Genomic DNA, 24,430 nt, shown 5'->3' with positions numbered 1-24,430 from the left:
AGTCTAGTTTTAAAATCATTCTGTAGGTCATTTCATTGGAGAAACTGAAGGATTTTGGTGAGTGTGTGATTGCCCTTCAGGCTAGTGTCATAAAGAAATTTCTCCAAGGCTTCATGGCTCCGAAGCAAAAGAGAAGAAAACTGCAGAGTGAAGATTCGGCAAAAACTGAGGAAGTGGATGAAGAGAAAAAAATGGCAGAGGAAGCAAAGGTATTCAGTTATGAAGTTATCATTTATGATTGTGTAGATGAATGTGATTAGGTTTTAAAATAGTCTAACCCTATGCTTTTTAGCTATTGTAAGCAGTGTGCCCTGAGCCAGTGTTCCTTTTTTTTTTTTTAAAGCCACTTTCCACTAAATTCGTGGTTTTCAAACTGGTCTGTGGAGCATAGTCTTGCCTCTAGGACTGTGGATGGTGGTCAGAGTGAGTGTACCCCTCCCCCCTTACCAGAGTTTGGTTCTCTTTTTTTAAAAAGATGGTGGTGGTTTTTAAATATTTTTAAAATTGTGGTAAAATATGCATAGCATACAGTTTACCATTTTTATGTGTACAGTTTTGTGGCATTTTCACATTGTTCTGCAGCCATCACCACCATCCATCTCCAAAATCTCTTCATCTTCTCAAACTGAAACTCTCCATTAAACTCTAACCCCACATTTCCTCCTTCCCCCAGCGCCTGGCTACCGCCATTTTCTTTGTCTTTATGAATTTGACTACTCTAGGTACTTCATATAAGTGGAATTATATAATATGTGTCCTTTTGAGATTGGTTTATTTTACTTGAGTATAATGTCTTCAAGGTTCATTCATGTTGTATATGCAGGAACTGCCTTTTTAAGGCTGAGTGATATTCCATTGTATGTTAAAAGAAAACAGTTTCTCAGAGTATGCTTCTGACACCACATATGTGAGTTTTCTTCATACTAAGCAATTCTTGAATTCTCTGCCAACATCAGTTAGTTCTACAATTCAATTCAATTCTGACAAAATCTACTTGGAGTTTGCATCAGTTCCCGCAAGTTAAAAGACTCAGTCCCACAAGACTGTCACCTGTACCAGCTGTAAATTGAGGGTTCTCATGACCTCCTCCTTAGGTTTGATAATTTGGTAGAATGCCCCAGAGAACTCAGAAGAACATTTTACTTAGGCTTACCAGTTGATTGTAAAGGAACAGCCAGATGGAAGAGATGCATAGGGCAAGGCATAAGGTGGAGATGGGGTGCACAGAGCTCTTGTACTCCATCTGAACACTTCCAGCTTTTGGATATGTTCACCAATCTGGGGACTCATCAAATCCTGTTCAAGAGTCTTTATAGAGCTTAATTTCCAGGTTTCTCCCTTCCCCCTTTCAGGAGCTTGTAGGTAGAACTGAAAGTTCCAACCCTCTGATCACTTTGTCTTTCTGGTGAGCAGTCCCCCATCCTCAGGCTATCTTGGGGCGCCACTCTAAGTCATTCAATAGCATAAACTCAGATATGATCTGAAAACATTGAAATAATATAACAAATAACAGAATAACATGACACTCTTATCTTGAAATTCTGAGAGTTTTAGAACGGGGACACAGGTCATATATTTCTTATTATACCACATGTATGTACCACATTTTGTTTATCCATTCATCTATTTTTTATTTTTTTGAGACAGTCTTCTTTTGAGGCTGGAGTGCAGTAGCATCATCATGGCTCACTGCAGCCTCAAACTCTTGGCTCAAGCAATCCTTTTGGCTCAGCCACTTGAGTAGCTGGGACTACAGGCATGAGCCACCACGGCTGGCTAATGTTTCTGTTTTTTTTGTAGAGACAGGGGTCTGTCTGTGTTGCTCAGGCTGGTCTCGAACTCCCTGGCATCAAGCAGTCTCCCACCTCAGCCTCCCAAAGTGGTGAGATTATAGGTGTGAGCCACCATGCCCAGCCCTTGTCCCTAATTTTAGATTTCCCCCTCTCCCTCCCTTCTTTCCTTTCTTTCACACACATCTGGCAAAGGTCTGCCTGTGCCAGTCACTGCGAAATCTGGAGGTTTTATAGAGATGAGTAAAATCCTCAAGTGTTTGCCTTCAAGGAACTCAGTTGGAGTGTAAGAGACAGGCAGCCAATGATTACAGTAGTATGACAGGTACTGATGAGAAAGAGCAGTACTCAGCCTCACCTGTGAGGAATACCTAGGGCGAATCAGAGAAACCTTCCCAGAGGAGATAATAGAAGCTGGGATTTGAAGAATAAGTAGGAATTAATCAGGTCATGGGAAGGGCAGCATAGACCTTTTCAGATTGAACTGAAACTGGCCTCTTTCTCAGTGACAACTCATTCTTGTCAAAACAGAATGAGTCTATTCTCCTTTCTAAAGCTCCTCAGATATGGGTACGTAGTTGTCATGTTCCCCATGTGTTTCTTCTTGAGGCCAAGATCATTTTGGGTAAGAGGTGAGCAGGACAGAGAATGAAAATTCTGTTTAAATAAAGGTTTAATTCATGATTCAGGCTCAGAGACTTCACATATGTCATCTTGCTGGGATTTAGTTCTTACCTTCCTCTGTATTTCTTTTAAATGGCTATATTGCACGTAGGTAACTGAGATGATGTCTAAGATATCAAAGATGTCTAAGACAGTTAACTAGTCTCCTTTGCTAAATCTATGCATTAGGCATAATTTTTAGTCTTTGCTAAATACTGCATGAGTTTTTTTTTTTAACTCATGTTCTATGCAGAAGAGGCTCTTTCTTGATGTGATCTTTCCAAGAATCACATCTGTCCTTGCCATTTCTTTTCCTGCAACAATGTTTTCTTCTCACTGAGAATTCACTAGTCTCTGTAGTATTCTCATTAACCTCCCTTTGAGTACTGAATCCCACAGTGAAGTAACCTCTTTTTAGCTTGTCAGATGAGACTTGTTCTTAGCTTTGTTGTGGAGGAAAATATGAGTACTTTGCAGGTCCAGACACATAGTACATAAATGGAAAGCATGGACGGGTTTCTTGGAAAATCAATTAGGTTGCCTACTAAGTAGTTCAACAATGTTCTGCATTAAAATGGCGTTATGCCCTGTAGTTCCCTACCAGAGGTCAACTTTACCACAGCTCTGAAATTTTCCACTGCCCTTTGCTTTGAATGTTTCCACTTAGCAAGGGCCAGGATTTTTGCAACTGGCACTAGGCTGTTCCGTTAGCTTGTATCAGTCTCTAATCTGGGCTTCAGTTTTCTTATTTATAAAAATAGATCATCTCTCAAATCCCTTTTTTGTAATAGTGGATGATCTCAAATATTTAATGCTTAGTTTATTTTCTTAAATGGAAGAGACAGTGTATAATTTGGCAAAATCCTGGGTTTTGTTTGACTCTGTTTACTGTGGCTACATTTGTCCTGACAACCTCATTACTGATGCTCCTTGATTTAGGATGCAGCTTAATACCACCCCAAAAATAAACCCATCTCATGTCTTGAGATATTTTCAATTTATGATGGGTTTATCTGGATACTGAGTGTGTATGGCTTTTGTACCAATTCATAAGTCAAACCATCAGAAGACTGGGTCATCTTTGTATCTTTTTTCCATTTGAATGATCTTTTGTGGAAGACTGAGCTGGAGCCTCATTTTATCCCTGCTAAGATAAGATAATTGCCTTTCTAGTGTTAAGCAAAAAAGATTAATGGTGATTTTCATGTAAACTGCTTTCCCCTTGATTCTGTTATATCTACTTCTAACTAGGGACTAACTTGAAGGTCAACATGGTGTGCTAGAGAATTTGAATTATCTACCAGAATAGTGTGTCTGGACTCCCACCAGCCCTGCAGGACAGATGGTTTTTGTAGGAGGCCACCAGAGTTGAATGTGAAAACTTTATCTTGCTACTGTTTTTCTATTTTTAAAAATACTGCTTTGAATATGGGAGTTTTTTTATTTTGTTTTGTTTTTTAAGATGCTGGACTGTTAGAAATTTTGTGCATGAGAGGAGACCAGTATATTCTCTCAAATCTTGAGTGCCTGATGTTTTTGCCGTCAAAATTAGAAGCTGGTTGGGGTCTAGGCTCGTTTAGGTGCATAACTCGGTGTCTATAACAGGATCCTAATTGTTATCCAGTATGTGTAATACCAAGAGCATTGGATTGGGAATGGAGACATGGCCCTAAATTGCTGAGACCTTGGGCAAACTTTCTTCCCAAGTAAACTAACAAAAATTTTTCATGAACGTTCATAGCAACATTATTCTCAATAGCCAAAATATGGAAACAACCCAGATGCCCATCAGCTGATGAATGGATAAATAAAATGTGAAATATCTATTCAGTAGACTATTGTTCAGTAATAAAATGAAATGAAGTATTGTTGCATGTTTTGTGACTGAACCTAGAAACATGCTCAAAGAAGCCAGTTGCCAAAGGCCACCTATTATTTGATACAATTTAAAATCTGTTAAAAAAAAAAACTAAACTAAGATTAAATAAGCTTATTTCCAAGATCTCTTCAAGTTTTAAAAAAAAAAATTTAATGAGGCCAGATGAATTATTGGGTGCTCAGTTTTTATAATTCATAGGAAATAAGTAAAAAGCAGTAAAAGCAGTATAGTACAGATGGCACTATTTTCTTCAATGCTGTGTGCACTACATTTGACTTTCCAGTAGAGGACAGCAAAACCCATGTGTAGACATTCCCTGCCAGTTCTCAATAAGCAGTCATGATTTTTATTGTTTGTTTGTTTGTTATTTTGTTTTGTTTCTTAGAGATAAGGTCTAGCTCTGTTTCCCGGGCTGTAGTGCAGTGGTATGATCATAGCTCACTGTAACCTTGAACTTCTGGGCTCAAGAAATCCTCTTGTCTCAGCCTTTTGAGTAGCTGGGACTACAGGTGTGCGCCACCATGTCCAGCTAATTTTTAAATTTTTGTAGAGATGGAGTCTTGCTATGTTGCCTCGGCTGGTCTTGAACTCCTGGCTCCAAGTAATCCTCCCATCTCTGTCTCCCAAAGTGCAGGCCAAGCACTCTTAAAAACTGAACCTAAAATTCTTCAATTTGTATTCTATTAAAAAGATTTAAGTCATCGTTTTATTTATTTATTTATATATTTATTTTGAGACGGAGTCTCCCTCTGTCACCCTGGGTAGAGTGTAGTGGCGTCATTATAGCTTAGTGTAACCTCAGCTCCTGGGCTCAACCGATCCTCCTACCTCAGTCGCTGAGACTATAGGTGCATGCCACAATGCTCGGCTAATATTCCTATTTTTAGTAGAGACAGGGGTCTTGCTCTTGTTCAGGCTGGTCTCAAACTCCTCAGCTCAAGCAATCCTCCCACCTGGGCCTCCCAGAGTGCTAGGATTACAGGCATGAGCCATCATGCCTGGCCTATTTTTTTTTTATTTTTTGAGACAGGGTCTTGCTGTTGCCTGGGCTAGAGTGTAGTGGCATCATCATAGCTCTCAGCAGCCTCAAAATTCTCGGTTCAGGCAGTCCTTCTGCTTCAGCCTCTTGAGTAGCTAGAACTATAGGCGTGTTTCACTAATGCCCAGCTTATTTTTCTATTTTTTTTTTTTTTTTTTAAGAAATGGAATCTGTCTGTGTTTGTTGCTCGGGTTGGTCTCAAACTCCTGGCATCAAGTGATCATTCTGCTTCAGCCTCTCAAAGTGCTAGGATTATAGACCACACCTGGCCTGGGTTATTCTTTCAATGAAACAATCTCTAGTACTTACATGTGAGCTCTCCTATATCAGGGGAGAAGACAACAAGGCAGCTGGGATTATGGACCTCAGATTGTACTGAGCAGCTCTGCAGAAGGAAGAAGGAAATTGTGCTGTTTTTCAAAGCAGATGTAGAAATATCTGCAGCAGAGATTGGAGAGGATTTGTTCTGTAAAATTTGGATTCAGTCAAAAGGTGTGGTACTCAGGGATCCAGAAGGCCATGTGTGGCCCCATGGCTGCAGGTTCCCCACCAGCCTTTGTTCTCTGCCCCCCAAGCCTCCACCCCCAGACTTCACACCACAGTCAGTGTGTAGTATCCAACTTCAGAGCTGGGTCAACTATCTTTGTCTCTTGGCAGCTCTATTTTAAAGCCTATGGCCTTCCAGAATAATTGGCTTTTCCTTTAGAGAGGTACATTACTTGGAAAGGACCTGTTTGCCCAGGGAAAGGCAGTGAAATCCAGCTGTGATATTGGATTGGTGATGTTGTGGTAGCTGATTGTAGCTAGAGCTAGCAGAGTTGTAAAAGTAGCAAGACTGGCCATTGCTAACTTAAGTTAGTTTCAGTCATGACTGACTTAAGCAATCAGACTTCTACGTAATTGAGAATCCTAAGATAACCTGGTCTCTCAGATTCTAGTATATTACCTGAGCTTTACCATGTTCATCTGTGTCATATTTTCTGGCTGAGACTGATACCCCTAAATAGGTATTTGTTTATATAGATACTTACCTAATCATTTAGGCTAGGAACACTTTGAAAACATTAAGAAAAAATCAACTTTTGATTAACAAAAGTCATACAAATGAATTAGCTTGAAATGACATTTCTATTGCTCCTTAGAATGTATATTTTATAGATGAGAGGGGTCATGTTTATCACTGAAATTCCTAATTATATTCCCCCATCCTATGTTTTAGTTGGACTAATTCTGAATTAATTTGCATTTTCTGATGATGGGAGGAGGCAGTGCAGGTTATGCTGAGAGTAATTGTCCAGAATGAAGTCAGGCTGAGACTAAAAATTTTACTTTAGTTAGAAGTTGGTGATAAAAGTCAAGAGGAATATGGTATATTAGGTATTTAATAATTTTAAGCATTATAGAATGCTTCTGTAGATATTATTTGCCATTTCTAGGTCCTGTAGTCTGGGGTTACAGCAGGGATTAGTGCAGAAATTGATAATCTTGTTAATGAACTTTTATTGGCTACATAAAATTGTTGTGTTCTAGCCATTTATAGCACACAAATGTTTCTACTTTTAAGTGATAGTATATCTTTAAGTGAATTTCACTAAAAGAGACCGGTCCCTAGTCATTCCTCCCTTCTTCCATTTAATCTTTGTGTGACCTTTGGCAAGATTTTTTTAACCTTGGAGCCTTGATTTTTTTCTGTAAGATAAATGGGTTAGACTGGTGAACTTCTAGGCAGCAAATGTCCTCAGAATTCTCTCTTATCTTTGCCTATTCCTAGTCTTTTCTCAATGTCTTTGAGGTCATTGCAGTAATGTTGGCTTTGTTTGGTCTGTGTTTAGGTTGCATCTGCACTGGAAAAATGGAAGACAGCAATCCGTGAAGCTCAGACTTTTTCCAGGATGCATGTTCTCCTTGGGATGCTTGATGCTTGTATCAAGTGGGATATGTCAGCAGAAAATGCTAGATGCAAAGTGTGTCGAAAGAAAGGTATATTTAGATCAAATTTGCTAATCTGGGTGTATGAGAAACTAGGATTTCCATTCCAAGATCTTCATTTCTACCTAAAAGAGTTTCATGTACACAGATTTTAAGTGTGGATGAGATAGATTTTACTTTTTCCTGCAGGTTTATAAGAAGTTTTTGATATCACATGTCAGCGAATCAGAGCAGGCTCTTTATTCTTCAGTTTCGAGTCTTAAGTAAGAGCAGTTAATCTTTTCAATCTTCATATTTTCTACAGAGAACAAGATTAATCAAAAATTTTAAATCTTTGTTATCTCAGAACTTTAGTCATCTGTGCAGTAAGGTAGGTGGTTCCAAGGGGGCAGTCTTTGTACATTTTGAAGAATCCTCAGGCTTGGTTGCTTGAGCACTGAGTCCTACAGAGCAAAGCAGTTGGGACTGCCAAATGCTGAGATCTTTCAAATCTTGGGTGTGCAAAAGGAACTTCATGGCTAAAACCATGATGTGATTGATTTCTCAGTGACTAATGTTATTTTATGAATTAGGTTAGGGTTTAATTTCCAGAGATGAAAAGGTTTTTATAAAGTCATTGAATTGCTGTAAAACTGATTCAGAGTGAAGGTTGGAGAGGAGAAATGACCATGTTAAGTTGATTCAGTGTATTTTCAAATGTAAAGAAACCAGATGACTTAAGGGAACCATGTCAGACATGAGCTGAAGTGTTTGGAGCTGGGGTGCGTTGGGAGGGTCAGAGAAGAGCAGCAAAATTTCCTGCTGTCACTTGGTTTTTGCTGCCTCTTAGTAAATGTTAATCATCCTGTCTAGCCCTGAATCAGTTTTGTGATATAAGTTAGAAGACCTGATTCCTAAATTATTTTATAATCTAGTTTATGCAACATTTGTTTTCAGGAAATGATTGCATTTTTACAAAAGCTTTGGGTAGTGCTGTGCTAGAATGTGTGTTCTTCTGTGGCCTTAGTTAGGATGAGCAGCTCTTTCTTACAGCTCACTGACTATTGCTGTGCTTCCAATAATGCTACACAAGTTTATCTCTTTGCAGGTGAGGATGACAAATTGATCTTGTGTGACGAGTGTAATAAAGCCTTCCACCTGTTTTGTCTGAGGCCGGCCCTCTATGAAGTACCAGATGGTGAGTGGCAGTGCCCAGCTTGCCAGCCTGCTACTGCCAGGCGTAACTCTCGTGGCAGGTGAGAATTTTTTCTTTCAAAAATAATTGAATGAATAAATAGCTGTTAAAGTTAAGCTTCAGTTGTTCAAACTGAATAACTGAAGGTGCTTTAAGTTCATCTTTTGGTTACAGAGCCTGATCGTTTATGATACTTCAATAGGAGCTCAAAGGACTCATATCTAATTTTAGCTTAATGTTGACATTTCTAGTTTTCACTGCCAGCTGCATTGTCTGTCTTGTTGACTGTATCTTCTCAAGTAATGTTATATCTCCCTCTGCCTTTTGCCTCTGCGTTATCCACTTCCTACATCTACATGATTACTTCTATAACCACCCACTGCTAAAAATCTTTAGTCAGTCTCATTGCCTTTCTTACCCATGCCTACTGTTTTCCTTCCCTGTCATGATTAGAACTTTGGTGTCAATTTGGACATGAACTTCTCCCTCATTCTACATATTCATTAATTTACCACGTTACCAAATAATCTAGTACCCAGATGTCTAATGAGTCAGTCTCCTGCTCTCCATTCTCCATGGTCCCTACTGTCATTTGTCACTCATACATCTCTTACCTGGGTTCCTTCCATTATGTTTCGACTCCTCTTCCTTATATCCTATATTTCCCCTTCTTATCCATCTAGGTATTGTGGTGATATCAGAATAATATGTATAAGGCAAAGACCTGCTCACTTTCGTGTTTAAAAGCTTCGAGTCTGGCTCATGCCTATGATCCCAGCACTTTGGGAGGCTGAGGCAGGAGGATTACTTGAGGCTAGGAATTTGAGACCAGCCTAGGCAATGTAGCAAGACCCCTGTCTTTACAAAAAAAATTTTTTTTAAAATTAGCCCGGTGTGGTGATATGCGCCTGTAGTCCCAGCTGCCCAGGAGGCTGAAGCAGGAGAATCACCTGAGCCCAAGAGTTTGAGGTTGCAGTGAGCTGTGATTGCACCACTGGACTCCAGCCTTGGTGACAGAGTGAGACTCCATCTATTTAAAAAAGAAAAAAGTTCCAGTCTTTCTGTCACCTCTACAATAAAGTCCTCACTCTCTAGCCTAACTTTTTATACTCTTACATGATACTAGCCTAGGTTTTTATGAGCTCTAGTTCCTGTGTTTGTGTGCTTATTGTTGGCTGTTTTGTTCATCCTTGCCTTTTGTGCTTTCTTCCCAGCTGGGAATATTCTTTCTGCCCAGAACTCCCAATTGGGTAAACTACCCATGGCCTAGCTAAAATTTCAGTGCTCTTTTGAAAAGTCCTTACATCCTTAGAATTAATTGTTTCTCCTCTGTGTTCCAGCTGACCTTTCATTCTCTGAAACAGTGTTTTGGTCATGCATCTTGTCTTTATGGTTAGTTTTATACACTGCTGCCTCCCATGAGATTATTAATGCCCTGAGAGTAGAGGTGGTGCTTTGTTCTTTACTCAAATCTCAATAAGGCCAAACACAGGACCTTGTAAAGAGGAGACATCTAATATTTATCAAGTTAATACTGTTACTTCCCACATTGAAATTTGAGGTTGTAAAAGGGCAGTTTGTAGGCACTCTGGCTTGGCCTCTCTTTTAAAAAGGCAGAGCTGTTTGATCCTGACCCCACCTTAACAGTATTACTTGGTTATTTCTCACTCCATTCTGGCTACACTTAGAGAGATGAGGCACGTTGCTCTGAAATGGTGGGGCTTTGGACCAGCTGTTCTGAGCGGGGATTACCATTGCTTTGATGTTACGGTCATCTGCAAGCTGTTTCAGCTCCTGGAAGGGGGCCATCAAGGTGGAGTAACACCTGTCTGGGCTCTGTTTATCCTTCCAGTCCACCCCGGCCGAGTCGAGGACTGCTTCAGTACCTGAATTGTTACATTATCTGGCTCTTTTTGTGCGACAAAAGTAATAGTGTTTTGTATTGTTTTGTGTGGGGAAAGGTACGGTTGCATTTTGACCTTGATTTCCATTGCCATTGGTGTCTTGTCCAAACCCTTTGAGGCCTGGCAGAAGGAGGCATGCTGTTGAAGCTCAGTTTTTTCATTTTGTGAAGAACTTTCCTGGCTTAGCTTCAGGTTCCCTCCCCTTACCATAAAAGTATGCATTCTGTGAGGAGAAGAAGGTTGCTGGGACCCCTGTGTCACCTTAGCTCTTCTTAGGACCACTTTGGGTTAGGTCTGTGTTCCCTGAGTGATGTTTTTCCTCCTCACAGGAATTATACTGAAGAGTCTGCTTCTGAGGACACTGAAGATGATGAGAGTGATTCAGAGGAAGAAGAGGAAGAAGAGGAGGAGGAGGAAGATTATGAGGTGGCTGGTTTACGATGTAAGTATTCCGTTTGCCTTTGTAGTTACCTCACAATCTTCCTAGCTGGGTTGGACAGGCCGGGTTGGCAGCAGTTACTCACTGGGGCTGTCTTGCTGTCTTCCTTTTCTCTCAGGTTGTGGCTATGGGGTGACTCAGCTGTTGTGTGTTTAAATGAGGTGTCAAGATGCTGTTTAACCTCCTGCCTAGTAGCAGGGAAGATGGCTTCATCTCATGCACATCAATCTATGACAGACTCACATTCTGTAAGAGTTAGTAGAATTCAACGTCCCCAGTATGTTTATGACAAGGCTGCTGGTTCTGAGCCGCTTAGTATATGGGATGATGGTTAAGGAGGATCTAGGTCCGTTGCATCTCCCAACAGTTGTTTTGGCTGTTGGGGCAGCGCTGCTTTCAGAGAAAGTGCTTTTTTGTTCTTTTCTCTCTGGTGACAGTGCTTTTTCTCCTCCCTGTAGTGTGCAGGGCTATAGCTTTGCTAGTTTGGAAAGGGAAGACTCGTTTTTCCGTGGCTTAGGTATGTTCAGAGGGTTCAGATCTGTTCTCACTAGATTCCAGTTGGGAAAAAAGTCATCATCACTTATGTTCACCACGTTGACCCTGATGCTCTCATGTCTTGTCATTTTCATGGTTAAGGGCCTCCAGGCCAACCTTTTAACAGCCTCTCTCTTTCCAAAATATACTTTTCTTTGTAAATTAGTAGAAAACAGACCACAGAGCAAGATTTTGGTGAGCTTTTGAAGAGATAGTGCAGTTCCCAGGATCGTAGAAGCTCTGAATGATCTTATATAAGGAGAGAGAGGATGTCTGGCATGACCTATCCCTTACTGCAGTGAAGCTTCCAGAATCTAAGGGCTTCAGGCTTGCACATTTGCTCCCATCCCCCCACTTTCCTCTATTCTCCAGGGGTATAATTTCGGACACCTGAATCTCCCATTCTCATAGGGCTCCTTTTGTTTTTCTCTAGGCATGATTTTTCATGTACCCCGGGGCAAGTGAACAAATGACCCATTAGTCCTGCATTCAAGGAGACCATCCTCTATTGGCCAGAGTCTTGACCTGGGTGCACATTTGTCTGGGAATGCATTCTGAATATAGCAGTGTGTTAATTCTATGTATTTTCAAGCTAGTGATGGCTTTTCTATTATACTTCCACTTTATCGCTCTTTTTCCAAAGAATCATTTCCTCTCTCTGTTTCTGGGGTTCTGTTTGCCAAAAGGATCTAGGAAGTATTTGGTACTTCAGAGCCTTTTGTCTCTACCTTTCATACCACCAAAGATGTGGGTCCCGAGTGCGACTCAAGGGACTAGCACCTGAGCATCAGCTTCTTGTTCTTTCTTACTAGTGGTCGTCTCTTGAACTAGAGACCCTAAAATAGCCAAGGAAGTTGTTGTCATAGTTCAGAAATAAAGTGTAAAGCATTGTTTATTGATTCTTTGTGTCATTGCCTCTCTGTACCCATAGCTCTGTCTCCAAATGTCATCTCACCAGCACCCAGGGTGTTGGCAAGGAAAGGTTGTGGAGAAGCCTCACGCTAATCCTCGTGGAGCATTGCTCTCTGAGGACTGACTGAGCAGGGTTGGCTTGCATGACGTTGAGCACCTGCTGTAAACCTGAGACATAAGTAGTCTCGGTGTCTTTGTATTCTTTACTCTCTCTTTGGGGACCCTGGGCAGGGCTCTCATGGAAGGGCCTAGCCCACTGTCTGGTTCTCAGAAATGCAAGAAAGCAGGAGTAGGGCTAGCCTAAATTGGATTCAATGAGGAAGTTTTGTGGCCCTTCACTTAAGTATCAGCTTTTCTCTGAAAAGACTGTGATGGTGAGTGTAGCCTATTCTGGGGATTATGAAACAGGGTCTGTTTTACAATCAGATTTCATCTCACATGTAAATGTATATACTCTCTCAGGCTGAGCCTGTAGGACCTGCAGGCTGATTTGTTAGCAAATAGCTTCTACTCCTGAGTCAGTTTATAATTGACTTCCTTCAAGTGCCTCATTGCTGGGAGTAAGTGTCCAGGGTAGGGACAGAGGATAGAAGTACTGGACCAGCCTTCTGAAAGGCCTTTGGCAGGTGATGAAAGGTATCCATTTTCCATCTACTACTGCTGCCTCTTAGTGTCCTGTTAGGTAGGGCGGGCAGGAGGAAAACAGCAAGAGCACCTCATAACCAAAGGAAGCCATTACTGTCCTTATCCAAATTTCCTCCCCATCCCTTTCCCCCATTCCAGAGATAATTCCCTTCATCCTCAGTTGTTCGGTTCTGAATCTGTATGTTTTGTTTCAGTGAGACCTCGAAAGACCCTCCGGGGCAAGCAGAGTGTCATTCTCCCTGCAGCAAGGCCAGGCCGACGACCTGGCAAGAAGCCGCATCCTACCAGGAGGTCCCGGCCAAAGGTACCACCTGTGGATGACACTGAGGTTGATGAGCTGGTAAGAATTATTTATCATCCTCCCTCTAACCTTTCTGCTTCTTATTTCCCACCCCAGCACTAGGAATTCCTCAGGCAACAGGTGGAAGCCTTCCCCCTCCCTCCTCCTCCCTAACTTGGGAGGCTGGAGAGGCAGATGGGTGGGCCTTAGGCAGACAGAGGCAGCAGGCCCTCCAGGAACAGCTATGTCCGGCATTCCCCTGCTGTAGCCTGCAAACAGTGTCTCCTAGTTAGCAGGCAGCCTGCAACTTATTAAGGATTTTAAAATAGTATCCATGTGTCTCCAGTGGGCTCAGAGGGGCTGGGTCTTCGTCATGGGAATGTCAGCAATGTTGGAGCCTCACTTACTGTTGGGTCGACAGTTGTTATGGGAGGGACATTATACTCCCCTCTGCTTCTTAACCAATGTAATTTTAGTAGTTTTGTTTTAGATCTCACTTGAGCTTTAAAGAACAAAAAAGCAGCTCTTGAAAACATACTTGTTTTTATAGATCAAATTGGGGTTAGGGGCATAACGCAAGCTTTAGGGGAGATCGGGGGCATTAAAAGATGCTTCTGTTTGCCCAGCCCTAGCCTGTCTACTCTGGCTCCCACTGCTCTGAGTCACAGCTTTGTATGGCTACCTGGAAGGGAGGGCCCACTCTGTTTCGCCTTGGCCGTTTAGCTCCCATGTGTCTGCAGTGGAGGAGCCAGGAAGGGAATTGGACCCCTTGCTGTTCTTCCCAGAGAAGCCCTACCCCCACAGAATTGGCTGCTGGGGGTCCAGAGAGCCCGTCCGGCTCTCTGCAGTTGCTTGCTGATGCCCATCCGTGGTATCGCCGTAATCCCAGGTCCATCTGTTCTCAGAGGGCGAGTGTCCTGTTGACAGTGGTCCTCTCCAGGCGACCTCTAGCAGGACTGCTGTTACTACAGCAACTGCCGCCTGCCCTCTGCTGCTTTGATCACTGTCCACCAGGGAGGAGGCCAGTGGACAGATGGGAAGATGCCTCCTCCTGGCCTGGGAGTGCTCCCTGATTTGTGTGTCAGGAGACTGGACCATTTCTGCTCCAAGGAAATGGTTGCACTCACTTCTTCTTTTCTTTCTTTGAGCAGAAGTACACATTTTCTGCCTTGTCCTCTCTTCTTCCTCTCTTGTACATTTAATAACATTCTTCTTTGTTTGGCACCAGGTGCTTCAGACAAAGCGGAGCTCCCGGAGGCAAAGCCTGGAGCTGCAGAAGTGTGAAGAGATTCTGCACAGGCTCGTGAAGTACCGCTTCAGCTGGCCCTTCAGGTGAGCTTGCCTTCTCAAGCACAGGGCATAAGACCAACCTGGTAGGTTCTAGGAACATTCCAGAAAGGCAGCTGACTGAGGGAGCTCTCAGCTGGGCTCCATGGGACTACTCTGATCCCTTTCATTTCTGGACATGTCTCAGTGGCAGGGGAATTAGCTTTCCCACACTGGTAGTGACAGTTTTCGGCACAAAGCGAGTACACCTTCTCTGTGCTTGCCAGTCGGCCGATGGCAGCAGGCGTAGGTATTCTAGGGCTGGTTCTTTAGCTCCCAGGCAGTTGCCGTCAAGGCTATGCACATAACTCCATTTGGTTCTTCTCCACAGGGAGCCTGTGACCAGGGATGAGGCCGAGGACTACTATGATGTGATCACCCACCCCATGGACTTTCAGACAATGCAGAACAAATGTTCCTGTGGGAGCTACCGCTCTGTGCAGGAGTTTCTTACCGACGTGAAGCAAGTGTTTACCAATGCTGAGCTTTACAACTGCCGCGGCAGCCATGTGCTGAACTGCATGGTGAAGACAGAACAGTGTCTGGTGGCTCTGTTGCATAAACACCTTCCTGGCCACCTATATGTCCGTAGGAAACGCAAGAAGTTTCCCGATCGACTTGCTGAAGATGAAGGGGACAGTGAGCCAGAGCCCATTGGACAGTCCAGGGGACGAAGACAGAAGAAGTAGAGAGGCAGGGCCCTGGTAAGGGAGCTCGGGAGACAGTGAGGGAGGTGGGGAGGAAGGCAAGAGAGGAAGATTGAGAACTTGGAAGGGAAGAGATCACAGGGTCCAGAAACGCCTGTCATCCATGCCTGTGCTGTTTGTTAAAACTCCCCACAGGGCCTCATTGAAGCAAAGCTCTTTGGGGAGCCTGATACTGGATTGGTGGTCTCTGCCCAGAAATACTGGGGGCAGAAGAGGTCCATGACCCTCCCTTCTGTGAGTTTCCAGGAAGAGTCCAGGGGTGTAGCTTTTCTGGTGAACCTAGTTCCTGTTCCTTCTTCGCTAAGGTCCCTTCCCCTCTGGCTCCCACGACAGTGCCAAGCCCCTCTGGTCTCCAGGGGAGGGATTGCTGTATTATACTGCAGGATCAAGGGTAATCAGGCCAATTGGGGAGGTGGTGTTGACTTTTTTTTTCTCTTTTAAATCTGTATTTATATACAGTTTTGTTTCTTTAAGCCCGTACTCTGTCTCTTCCTCCCTCTCCCACTCAGGTGACGTATGAGTGAGTGCCATGCAGGATTCTGTATTCACCAGCATCATGAAACAGTTGTGGTCTTTTGAGTTGATCTTGGCAGAGTAAAGGGACATTTCCTGGAGCCATTCCTGAACATCCCTCCCCTTCTTTGTGGCAGCCCTTTCCTTACTCCCACTTTACCTCACCCCCTCAAAAAAACAAAAAACTTAAGGCACTTCACTTAGAGACTGGAGTCCTGCTTATAATCATGCATATAACCTTGACTTTGGGTCTGGCCAGAGGGGTGTTGGAGCCCAGCCCACCCACATACCAGACAAGCTCTTAGGGGAACAGAAGAAAAGCAGGAAGAATTTAAATGTTTAATTTTTTTTAAATTGACTTTTCTAGTTATTGAAAGTTGCTTGTTTCAGCAGTGATATTGTATAAAGAACATCTTGTAAGATATTCCTGTCATCTTGCTTTGGCACATGTACAGTACAGTTTATATGATAATGTGTTGCTTTACTTTCCCCATCCTCTCCCCCAGCCCATCCGCTCTCGCGCAGAGAAGCTGGGTGGAGGCTCAGCACGGCAAGCAGTGGCATCTCTAGGGGGGTGTTCCCTCGTCCTGCCAAGGTGGCTGTTTCTGCCTCCTCCCGTGCCCATTCTGGCCTCAGACGTGGAACTCCGTGAGAACCTGGGTGTTTCAGTGGACAGTGTCGGTAGGGGTGGGAGGAGGGAGCAGGAGAGAAGCTCAGAGCGCCCCTTCCCACGAGTCTAGCGCTAGTTGTTATATTTAGGCAGAACTTTGTAGTCTTTCCCTTTTATGACAGATTTTGATAAAAGTACAAAACAGGGTTTAATTTTCTTTTCTATCAACTTTGAATTTGGAAAATGTGAGCACCAAAGCTCTTCTGTACCTGTTTAAATTAAAGGAAAAGAAGTCCACCAAGGGGATTGGAACTCCTAGAACTGGAGAATAAAGCCTCTTAATATTAAGCTGCAAGGCGTGGTCCCTGTCTCTCCTCTTCCTCATCCAAGGACTTTGGGAATTTGCTCCAGTGGCTGGTGGCTAGGTTTGCCATCCCTTCTACAGGCATGGAGTTAGCACTGATGTTACAATTTCATGATTCCAACCACCATCCTCCCCTGCCTCTTCTCCTAGATCCAGTCTGCTCTTGTTAATAGTGAGCTTCCTGTGTTCCCACTTCAGTGACACCTGAATTGTTTGTTGTTTTTAAAATTGTCTTTAAGGAGGAAGGACCCCAAGAAAGGGTGAACTTGTGATAAATTGGAATTTCAAATAAACATTATGTACTTGTGTTTATAAAGAAGAGACAGTTCTGGTGGATCTTTCTTTGTGCTCTCGGGTGTGGTGGAGACGGCAGTCCCAGGGGTTGCTCCCCATCGACTCCCGGAGCCGCTTCCTCTGTGAAGGTTTGGCTTCCGCAGACAGGGGACCTCTCGCTTAAGTCTTTAACACAGGTCACATCCGCCTGCTGCGTTTCTTAGTTCCTAGGAGACATTTCTGATGCCCCGGGTATAAAAGAAGCATGACCTTCAAGCCTCTCCTGGCCTTGTGTTTGTCTAAAACCTCAAAACTTCATTTGAAACTAGGAATTAGGCGGGGACGTAGTTTAAGGCTTCACTGTGAGAATTTATGTGATCCTTTAATTTGGGGGAAACTTCTGACATTTTAAAACTTTTTTCAAGGAAAATTTCAAACATAAATGGAGTGACAAGTATAGTCAGTTCCCACGCGCTCAGCTTTAACACTGCTAACGAGAGGCTGGTTTGAGTAGGTCACGCTGGGCAGAAACCTGCTTGTGAAGTGAAAGATCTTGCTGAGCCACCGCTGTCATCCCGTCTGGTAAGAAATGAAGCTGCCGGCTGCTGACCAGGGACCAGGGATGGCACAAGGTGAAACAGGAAGAGCTAATCTGAGGAGTGACCTAGGCCCTGGGTGTAGGTTCTGCCACTGACTCACTTTGTGGCCGTGGTGAGTGGGGCTTCGAGCCAGTGTTGGTGCTGAGCACTCGGGACGTCTAGTCCTGCCTGGAGGAAGCAGGCTTGCCCCAGGGGCGACTCGCACTCGGCCAGCTCCCCCGCCCCAGCCCTGCAGCTCTGGGGGGATGACAGTGGCGCTCGGGGCTGCCAGCCCACATCTTGGGAGTCCTGCTCCTCAGGTGAGCTTCCTGGGCACCTACTAGGATAGTGCCTGGGGGAGATGTCACCTCCCCTTGGGTCTGTATCTTGGTCCTACTTCTGTCTCAGTGGTACCTCCCTGCCCCCTCACTCCCCAGGGTGTGACTGGGGGGAGCCACTCTGTTGATTACTACAAATGGGGACGTGAGAACATATCTGAGGACAGGTCTGAATCATTACTTCTGGGAATCCACCAAGACCTGTCCTCGGTCCTATACACTGTTTCTCCTCAAGTCCTGTCGGGTGGCAGGGAGACAGACAAGATGGTCAGTGGACTTGAGTGGCAGTGAGGTGGTGTCTTGATCCCGAAGCAGCCACTCAAGAGGGGCCACCTCTTCCCACTTGCCAGGAGTCGGGGCATCTCTAGCAGGATACTGAGGGAGAACTCAAGCCAGGTGGAAAGAGGGTCACCTGTTACCAACCTCTCCTAACCTCTGGCCTGAGCCGCCCCGATTCCGGAGCTTCATCCTTTAGGGTGCAACTTCCTGGGAGGAATAGCAGCCCCTGACCCCTTACGGATTCTCCCCGACCTGCCTGCGGTCAGGATCAGCCCTGCTGACTCTGAAGTCTGAGTTACTTCCCCGGAGCTAACACCTGCCGAGGTCAGGGCTAAGTTCTGGTAACTCAGGCCCCCACCATGCACAAGCTCGGACCTGCAGCACAGGCTCAGCCTACCAGGACACAGGGACACCTGACGCTGTACTCCAAAGATCCAAATGCCAGGCACCAAAGCCACTAGGGAAGGAAGGGGTCTGGGGCACATGTCCCCAGGTGTTGGCTTTTGTTCGGCTCTGCAAGGTCCTTTTTTGGGGTGGGGGGAGGTTCTGCTGCGGGAGGGACATGTCCGCTTCCCCACCCACTCTGCCCAAGCTTCTCTGGACATAACTTCTCTAGGTTGTACCCCTGCCATTCCCCACACTGCACCCAGTCGAATCGTGGTGTAGAAACCACACAAGCTCCGGAGGCCGGTGGTTCAGTTCCAGCTTGGCCTCACGCCGCCTGGCTGTGTGATCCTGAGCCAGCCAAGCCCTCCGAACATCTCCCTCCGTCTGTAAAGTGGGGAGAGGAGGACCAAGCAGGAGGATTCCGGTGTTTCCTTCCTCCTTTTACTCCAGGGTGTGCGGCTTCCCATAGCGTCTCCCAGGGCTGAGGCACAGCCCCACGACCAAGTCCTGGCCTCAAAGCAGAGCCCCCCTGGGGCCTGTCCTGACCCTGCACTGCTCCTTCTGAGCTCCCCCACCCTTCCCGCCCTGGTTGCCCTGGAAGCCGGCCACTGGGCTTGTTTCTGCTGGGCGGGACGTAGCCGCGACTGCTCTTTCCCCGCCCACCCCACTTGCCTTTTTCTTCCCAGGTCTCTGGAATCCTCTCCATGCAGCCCTTAGTTAGGCAGTGCCTTTAATGCCCTTCCCATCTAAATCCTTCTCTTCTAGAAGAGTACACAGTAAGTCCCCAAGCACCTTTGACCAGGAAGGCCAGGTGACCCTAATTCCCTGGCTCCAGCTGCCCCTGCCCTGTCAGACCCTCAGCATCTTCCCTCCCACGCCCTGCAGACCTGGCCTGTGGGCCCAGCTCAGGGCAGACCCTGCCCTCCCACCCCCAGTGTAACTGTCATCCTGCTCATTCTGCTCCCCCAAAGCCCTTCCTCACATGAGGCATCACAAGGAATTAAGGTCACCTGGCTTTGTTGGTCAAAGGTACTTGGGGACATAATGTGTGCTCTTCTAGAAGAGAAGGATTTAGACGGGAAGGGCGTTCCCCATGCAAGGAGCTGCCTAAGTAGGGGCTGCACGCTTCCCCTGTCCCCTGGCGGTCGGTACTGCTCCTTGTGAGAAACAAACCCTAACCCCGCTCAACCCCTGACGGGCCTGTCTTCTGGGAACTTGACTCAATCTGCTTCGTTCTCCCGGCGGGACTGGCGGTTGGTGCAGGGCACTGAGCTCGGGCCTGAGAGGCCCTGGGTCTGGAGCTCAGCCAGGTGAGCCCCAGATCTTGGGCACATGAGCTCCTTCCCTCCTGGGGGCCTCCCCTTGGCCTTAACGTGAGGCCGGACCTTTGAGGCCTCCTGGCACTGACAATGAATGCAGGCTGTGTGGAGTAGGCACCCAGGGACAGTAACCAAGACCCTCGCCTGGCTGGAGGCACAGGGGCCAAGATGGGGCCCTGGCATCTGATCCCCAGCTGATAAGGGTCCCCAGGAATGGCCACACACACTTGGCTACCTTACAGTGGGCAGAGACGGAGCAGGTCCCAGCAGCCCTGAGCTTCCCCGGCACGTGGATGCGCACGGTACTCTCCCCATCCCCCAGCACACGCATCTGCAAGCTGCCCACCAGACTGCCTGGTTCTCACGGCTGCATCAGACCTCCAATCTCTCACCTTTAGGAGCAGGGGGCCCCAGTTCCCACTACACTCAAGGGCTCCCCCTCCCCAAGCCCTTGTCTGTGCTGCGAAGATGCCCACATACAAGTCTGGCCCCCATCTCCACCCCACCTAGAGACATGAAGGCGTGGGGTGGGGTGCCCTGCCCGGGGACCCAGGAGGGAGGTGGACACACCAGCAATCTTCCCAGGAGAACAGGATGGTCAGCCTCCGAGGCTCCAGGGAGGTGGCCTTCGAGACAACGTTGACAGGCTGACGCCCTCACTTTCCACACCAATGAGGAGAGCAAGTTCCGAGAGAATGTGTTCTCATCCACGGCCCCAAACAGGCCAGAGGTGGCAGTGTCGTCCCAGGGGATTCCCTGAGCGTCCGGCAGGCATCCCAGTCTCACTTTGGAAACAGAACTCAGGCCTCAGAGGCCAGAGGGGCAAAACACACACACAGCGTCTGGGACTCCTGCAAAGCACAGCTGCTGCGGGGACTTCCTCCCGCGGGGCCCTCACCCTCCTACCTTCCCCTTCCCCACCACAGAGGACTCGGCAGTGCCACACGGGGTTTATTCCAGTCACAGCTTCCAGAGAAACGCAACAATAAATTACATCATTAAATAAACTCCTGCTGGACCCTACCCCCTTCTGCCCCCTCCTCCCACACCCTCTCCCAGGACCCTATGGGGACTCAGCCAGGCCCATCCCCCAAATGCGGCGGGACAGGGCATGAACCTCACTGGGTCCCCACCCTGGTTCTCAGCCCCCTCGTACTCACTTGCCTGACCTTGACAGCTGGGCAGCTGCTAGTCAGCTGTCTCTGGGGGGAGGGGCAGGGAGGGCAAGGAGGGCGCAGCAGCCACCCTGCGCCAGGCCTGTGTCGCTAGAGGTGTGTGGGGTTCTCCAGAGAGGGATCTGTCTTAGTCATGTGCAAGACCACGGTGGGGGCCTTATAGTGGCAGTGCATGCCACGGCCATAGCCCCCGGGGGCCCGGCAGGCCTTGGCCCGGGCCCGGCCAGCTGCCATCTTGCGGTGGCACAGACTCTGCCAGGTCTGGAAAGTCTTGGAGCTCCATACCCAGACACCACTGGTGATGCCCACCACCAGCGACATGAAGATTTTGAGCATAAAGACAGCCACGGTGGGCACCGAGCCCCCTGGCAGGGAGCAGTCCCTGCGGCCTCCGGGAATGGTGGCCGCTGTGCATGGCTGCTCTGTGGCCCGAAGGCGCCAGAAGTCCATGTTGAGGCGTTCATAGACGTAGCAAACAATGACGCAGGTGGCAGGCACCGTGTAGAGGATGGAGAAGACCCCAATCTTGACCATGAGCTTCTCCAGCTTCTCGGTGTTGGTACCGCCGGTCTTCATGATCTTGCGGATGTGGAAGAGAGCCACGAAGCCGGTCAGGAGGAAGCTGGTGCCCAGCACCAGGTAGCAGGAGAGGGGCACCAGGACGAAGCCCGTGAGCGCAGCCGCATCCATGCTGGCCACGTAGCAGAGCCCGGTCAGCTCGTCCCCGGCCACCTTGCGCAGCGTCAGGATGACGATGGTCTTGAGCGCCGGCAGGCCCCAGGCCGCCATGTGGAAGTAGCTGCCGTGGGCCTCGATGGCCTCGTGGCCCCATTTCTTGCCGGCCGCTAGGAACCAGGTGAGCGTCAGGACCACCCACCACAGCGAGCTGGCCATGCCGAAGTAGTAGAGCAGCAGGAAGACGAGCGTGCAGCCCGTGTTCTCCAGGCCCTCCTGGATCACGTAGAGCGCGCCCGCCTCCTGGTCGCAGGCTACGCTCTGGGCCCCGGCCACGGCGCGGATGAGGAAGGCCAGCGAGTACACGTTGTAGCACATGGAGAGGAAGATGATGGGGCGCTCGGGGTACTGGAAGCGGTGGGGCTCCAGCAGGAAGGTGAGCACGGTGAAGGCCGTGGAGAAGAAGCACAGCGCCGACCACACGGCCATCCAGACGAGCGCGAAGTCCTTGTCGCGCCGCGACCAGAACACCTCGACGCCCGGCCCGCAGCGCGGCGCGCACGAGCGGCTCTTCTCCACGTACTGGAACTTCTCCGGGTTCTCGCAGGTGCCGCCGCCGCCCGCGCCCGGGCCCGCGTCGCCAGGGGGCCTCGCGGGCCGCGGCGCCACGGGCAACATGCCCAGGCCCTTGTGGGGCTCGGCGGGGCCGGCCGTGGCGTTCTCGGGCGCCTCCATGCAGAGCGCGTGAGGGTCGTTGCGCGTGGGCAGCCGGGCGCAGTCGAGCGAGTCGGGCCAGCCGAAGTTGAACTGCTCCATGATGGGCGCGCAGCGCAGGCGGGCCTGCTCGCACATGGGCCGGCAGGCGGGGATGGGCGTCGAGACCTGGTCGGTGCACATGGGCGCGTACAGCGAGCACAGGAAGAAGCGCAGGTGGCTGTGGCAGCCGTACTGCACGAGCGGCGCGAACTCGGCCAGCTCGGCGGCCGCCTCGCCCTGCGACGTGTGGCCCAGCAGGTTGGGCATGCGGGTCAGGTTGTAGCCGATGCCGCGGCACATGGGGATGTCCACCGCCTGGCAGGGCGCCGGCCCGCGCCCGCGCTCCGGGTCGAAGCGGCCGATCTCCAGCGCCGCGCCGCCCGCCGCCAGCAGCTGCCACAGCAGCAGCGCCCGGCCGAGCGGCGGCACGGCCATCCCGGGCGGCCCGGGCCGAGGGCGGGAGCGCGGCCCCGGTTCACTCCGGCCGCGCCGTCCCGCAACCCCGTGCCTGCCCGCCACGTCGCCGGGCGCGGGCCATCGCCCAGCCGCCCACGTGTGTCCGGGCGCCACGGGGCGCCCCGGGCAGCGCGCGCGAAGCCGCCCTCGGGACAGGAGGCGCCGAGCCCGCCGAACCGCCACCGCCGCTGCCCCTGGAGCCGCCGCCGAGCCTGAGCCGGCGCAGCCTCCCGGGGCCGCCGCTACCAGCCCCGGGGCGGGGCTCCCGGAGGGCACGCCCAGGGGCGGGGCCTCCGCGCGCCGGGCACGCCCCTGCCGGGCTTTAAAGGCGCCGCGTCTCGCAGCCGGGCTGGGGCGCCCGCCGGGGGCGGTCCGGCCGGGCACAGCGTCTGTGCGAGGTCGTCCGCCCGCTCCGCTTACGTTTCCTCTCGGTTCTTCCCCTTCCCTTGCTGCTCAGTCTTTCCTCGCGACGGCACTGTCTGCAGGAAGATCATTGTGTGTCCCCTGCCCACACTCCCACACTGGGCACCTGGATTTATCATTTCTGAAGGCTTCTCGCGTGGGAAGCCTTGGCCTTGTACTCAGTGACTGCTCAAATGCAGCCTCTGCCTCTTCGCTGGTTGTATGTGACTTTGGGCCTTCTCTCTGAGCCTCAGCTTCCTTTTCTGCAAAGCGGGCAGATAATCCTGTTAAAAATTAATAACGCACATATTGTGGACCTGCGCCTGATCGATCGGGCTGCATGCTTTACCTTGATCTTCTCGGTAATCCAGGAATGCTACACTATCGTCATTTCCCGAATGGAGAAACTGAGGCTCAGAGAGGAATGACATACCCAAGGGCGTAGACCCACTGAGTGTTCCATTTGTGACTGTCTGACTCCGGACCCCATACTCATTTCACAAGGCCACCATGCTCCCCTGGGAAGGGGTGATATCACCCTCTCGCCTCTCTCTAGCTTAAGACCTCTGGGACCTGCTTAGAAACTGCCATGGTTCCCCAGTAGCCCTGTGGGTGAAACCCAAGTGCCACTGGCAGGCCACCCAAGGGGCTCTGCCCTGGGACCCCTCAGAAACTGCCATCCCCCTCCCTCCCGGCCTAGAAATACCTGGAAGACTCAGACTCAAATTCCACCTGAGCGCTCAGCACAGGGCCGGGCACCCTAGTAGCTGCTCTGGGATGCTTAGCCAATGAATGAGTGCGTGACCTAGAACTGCAGGGAGGCTGGGAAACTGACTGAGGACCTACTGTGAGGCAAGCAGACCCTGGGCCAGGCATTTTACGGTGATTTTTTTAACCCTCACAACAGTCTTACAAGGAAATCCTGTACCCATTTTACAGATGAGAAACTGAGGCTCAGAAAACTCAAGGTATTTGCCTAGCTAGGATTACGCAGCTCTAAGGGTCAGGGTTGGCATTCAGGCTCTTCCACTGCATGCGGCTGCCTGGGCACCTGCCCAGCCGGCCCAGCTTGGCCAACACCTGT

The 24,430-nt window shown here is 48.6% G+C and overlaps 2 protein-coding genes across 2 annotated transcripts in view; one reads left to right on the top strand and one right to left on the bottom strand.

Moving 5' to 3' along the window:
• BAZ1B (bromodomain adjacent to zinc finger domain 1B) overlaps window positions 1-17,027 on the top strand; it is a 72,006-nt gene extending 54,979 nt beyond the window's left edge. The window contains exons 13-20 of the mRNA XM_045543096.1: window positions 27-209; window positions 7,204-7,351; window positions 8,388-8,535; window positions 10,708-10,820; window positions 13,103-13,248; window positions 14,417-14,520; window positions 14,846-15,218; window positions 15,731-17,027. Coding sequence (XP_045399052.1) covers window positions 27-209; window positions 7,204-7,351; window positions 8,388-8,535; window positions 10,708-10,820; window positions 13,103-13,248; window positions 14,417-14,520; window positions 14,846-15,203 — 1,200 coding nt within the window. The 3' untranslated portion in view covers window positions 15,204-15,218; window positions 15,731-17,027. The remainder of the gene's footprint in view (window positions 1-26; window positions 210-7,203; window positions 7,352-8,387; window positions 8,536-10,707; window positions 10,821-13,102; window positions 13,249-14,416; window positions 14,521-14,845; window positions 15,219-15,730) is intronic.
• A 3,793-nt stretch (window positions 17,028-20,820) lies between these two features.
• On the bottom strand, window positions 20,821-23,163 carry FZD9 (frizzled class receptor 9). The gene has a single exon (XM_045543116.1). The coding sequence runs from the start codon at window positions 22,921-22,923 to the stop codon at window positions 21,148-21,150; it is 1,776 nt and encodes a 591-aa protein (XP_045399072.1). The 5' UTR covers window positions 22,924-23,163; the 3' UTR covers window positions 20,821-21,147.
• Between the last annotated feature and the right edge of the window lie 1,267 nt (window positions 23,164-24,430).

This window comes from Lemur catta, chromosome 2, assembly GCF_020740605.2.
Source record: "Lemur catta isolate mLemCat1 chromosome 2, mLemCat1.pri, whole genome shotgun sequence".
Taxonomy (NCBI): Eukaryota; Metazoa; Chordata; class Mammalia; order Primates; family Lemuridae; genus Lemur; species Lemur catta.
This window is presented reverse-complemented; position numbering and strand designations above follow the sequence as displayed.

Coding starts and splice junctions, on each gene's coding strand:
- FZD9 (XM_045543116.1), bottom strand. CDS start 22,923: ATGGCCGTGCCGCCGCTCGGCCGGGCGCTGCTGCTGTGGCAGCTGCTG.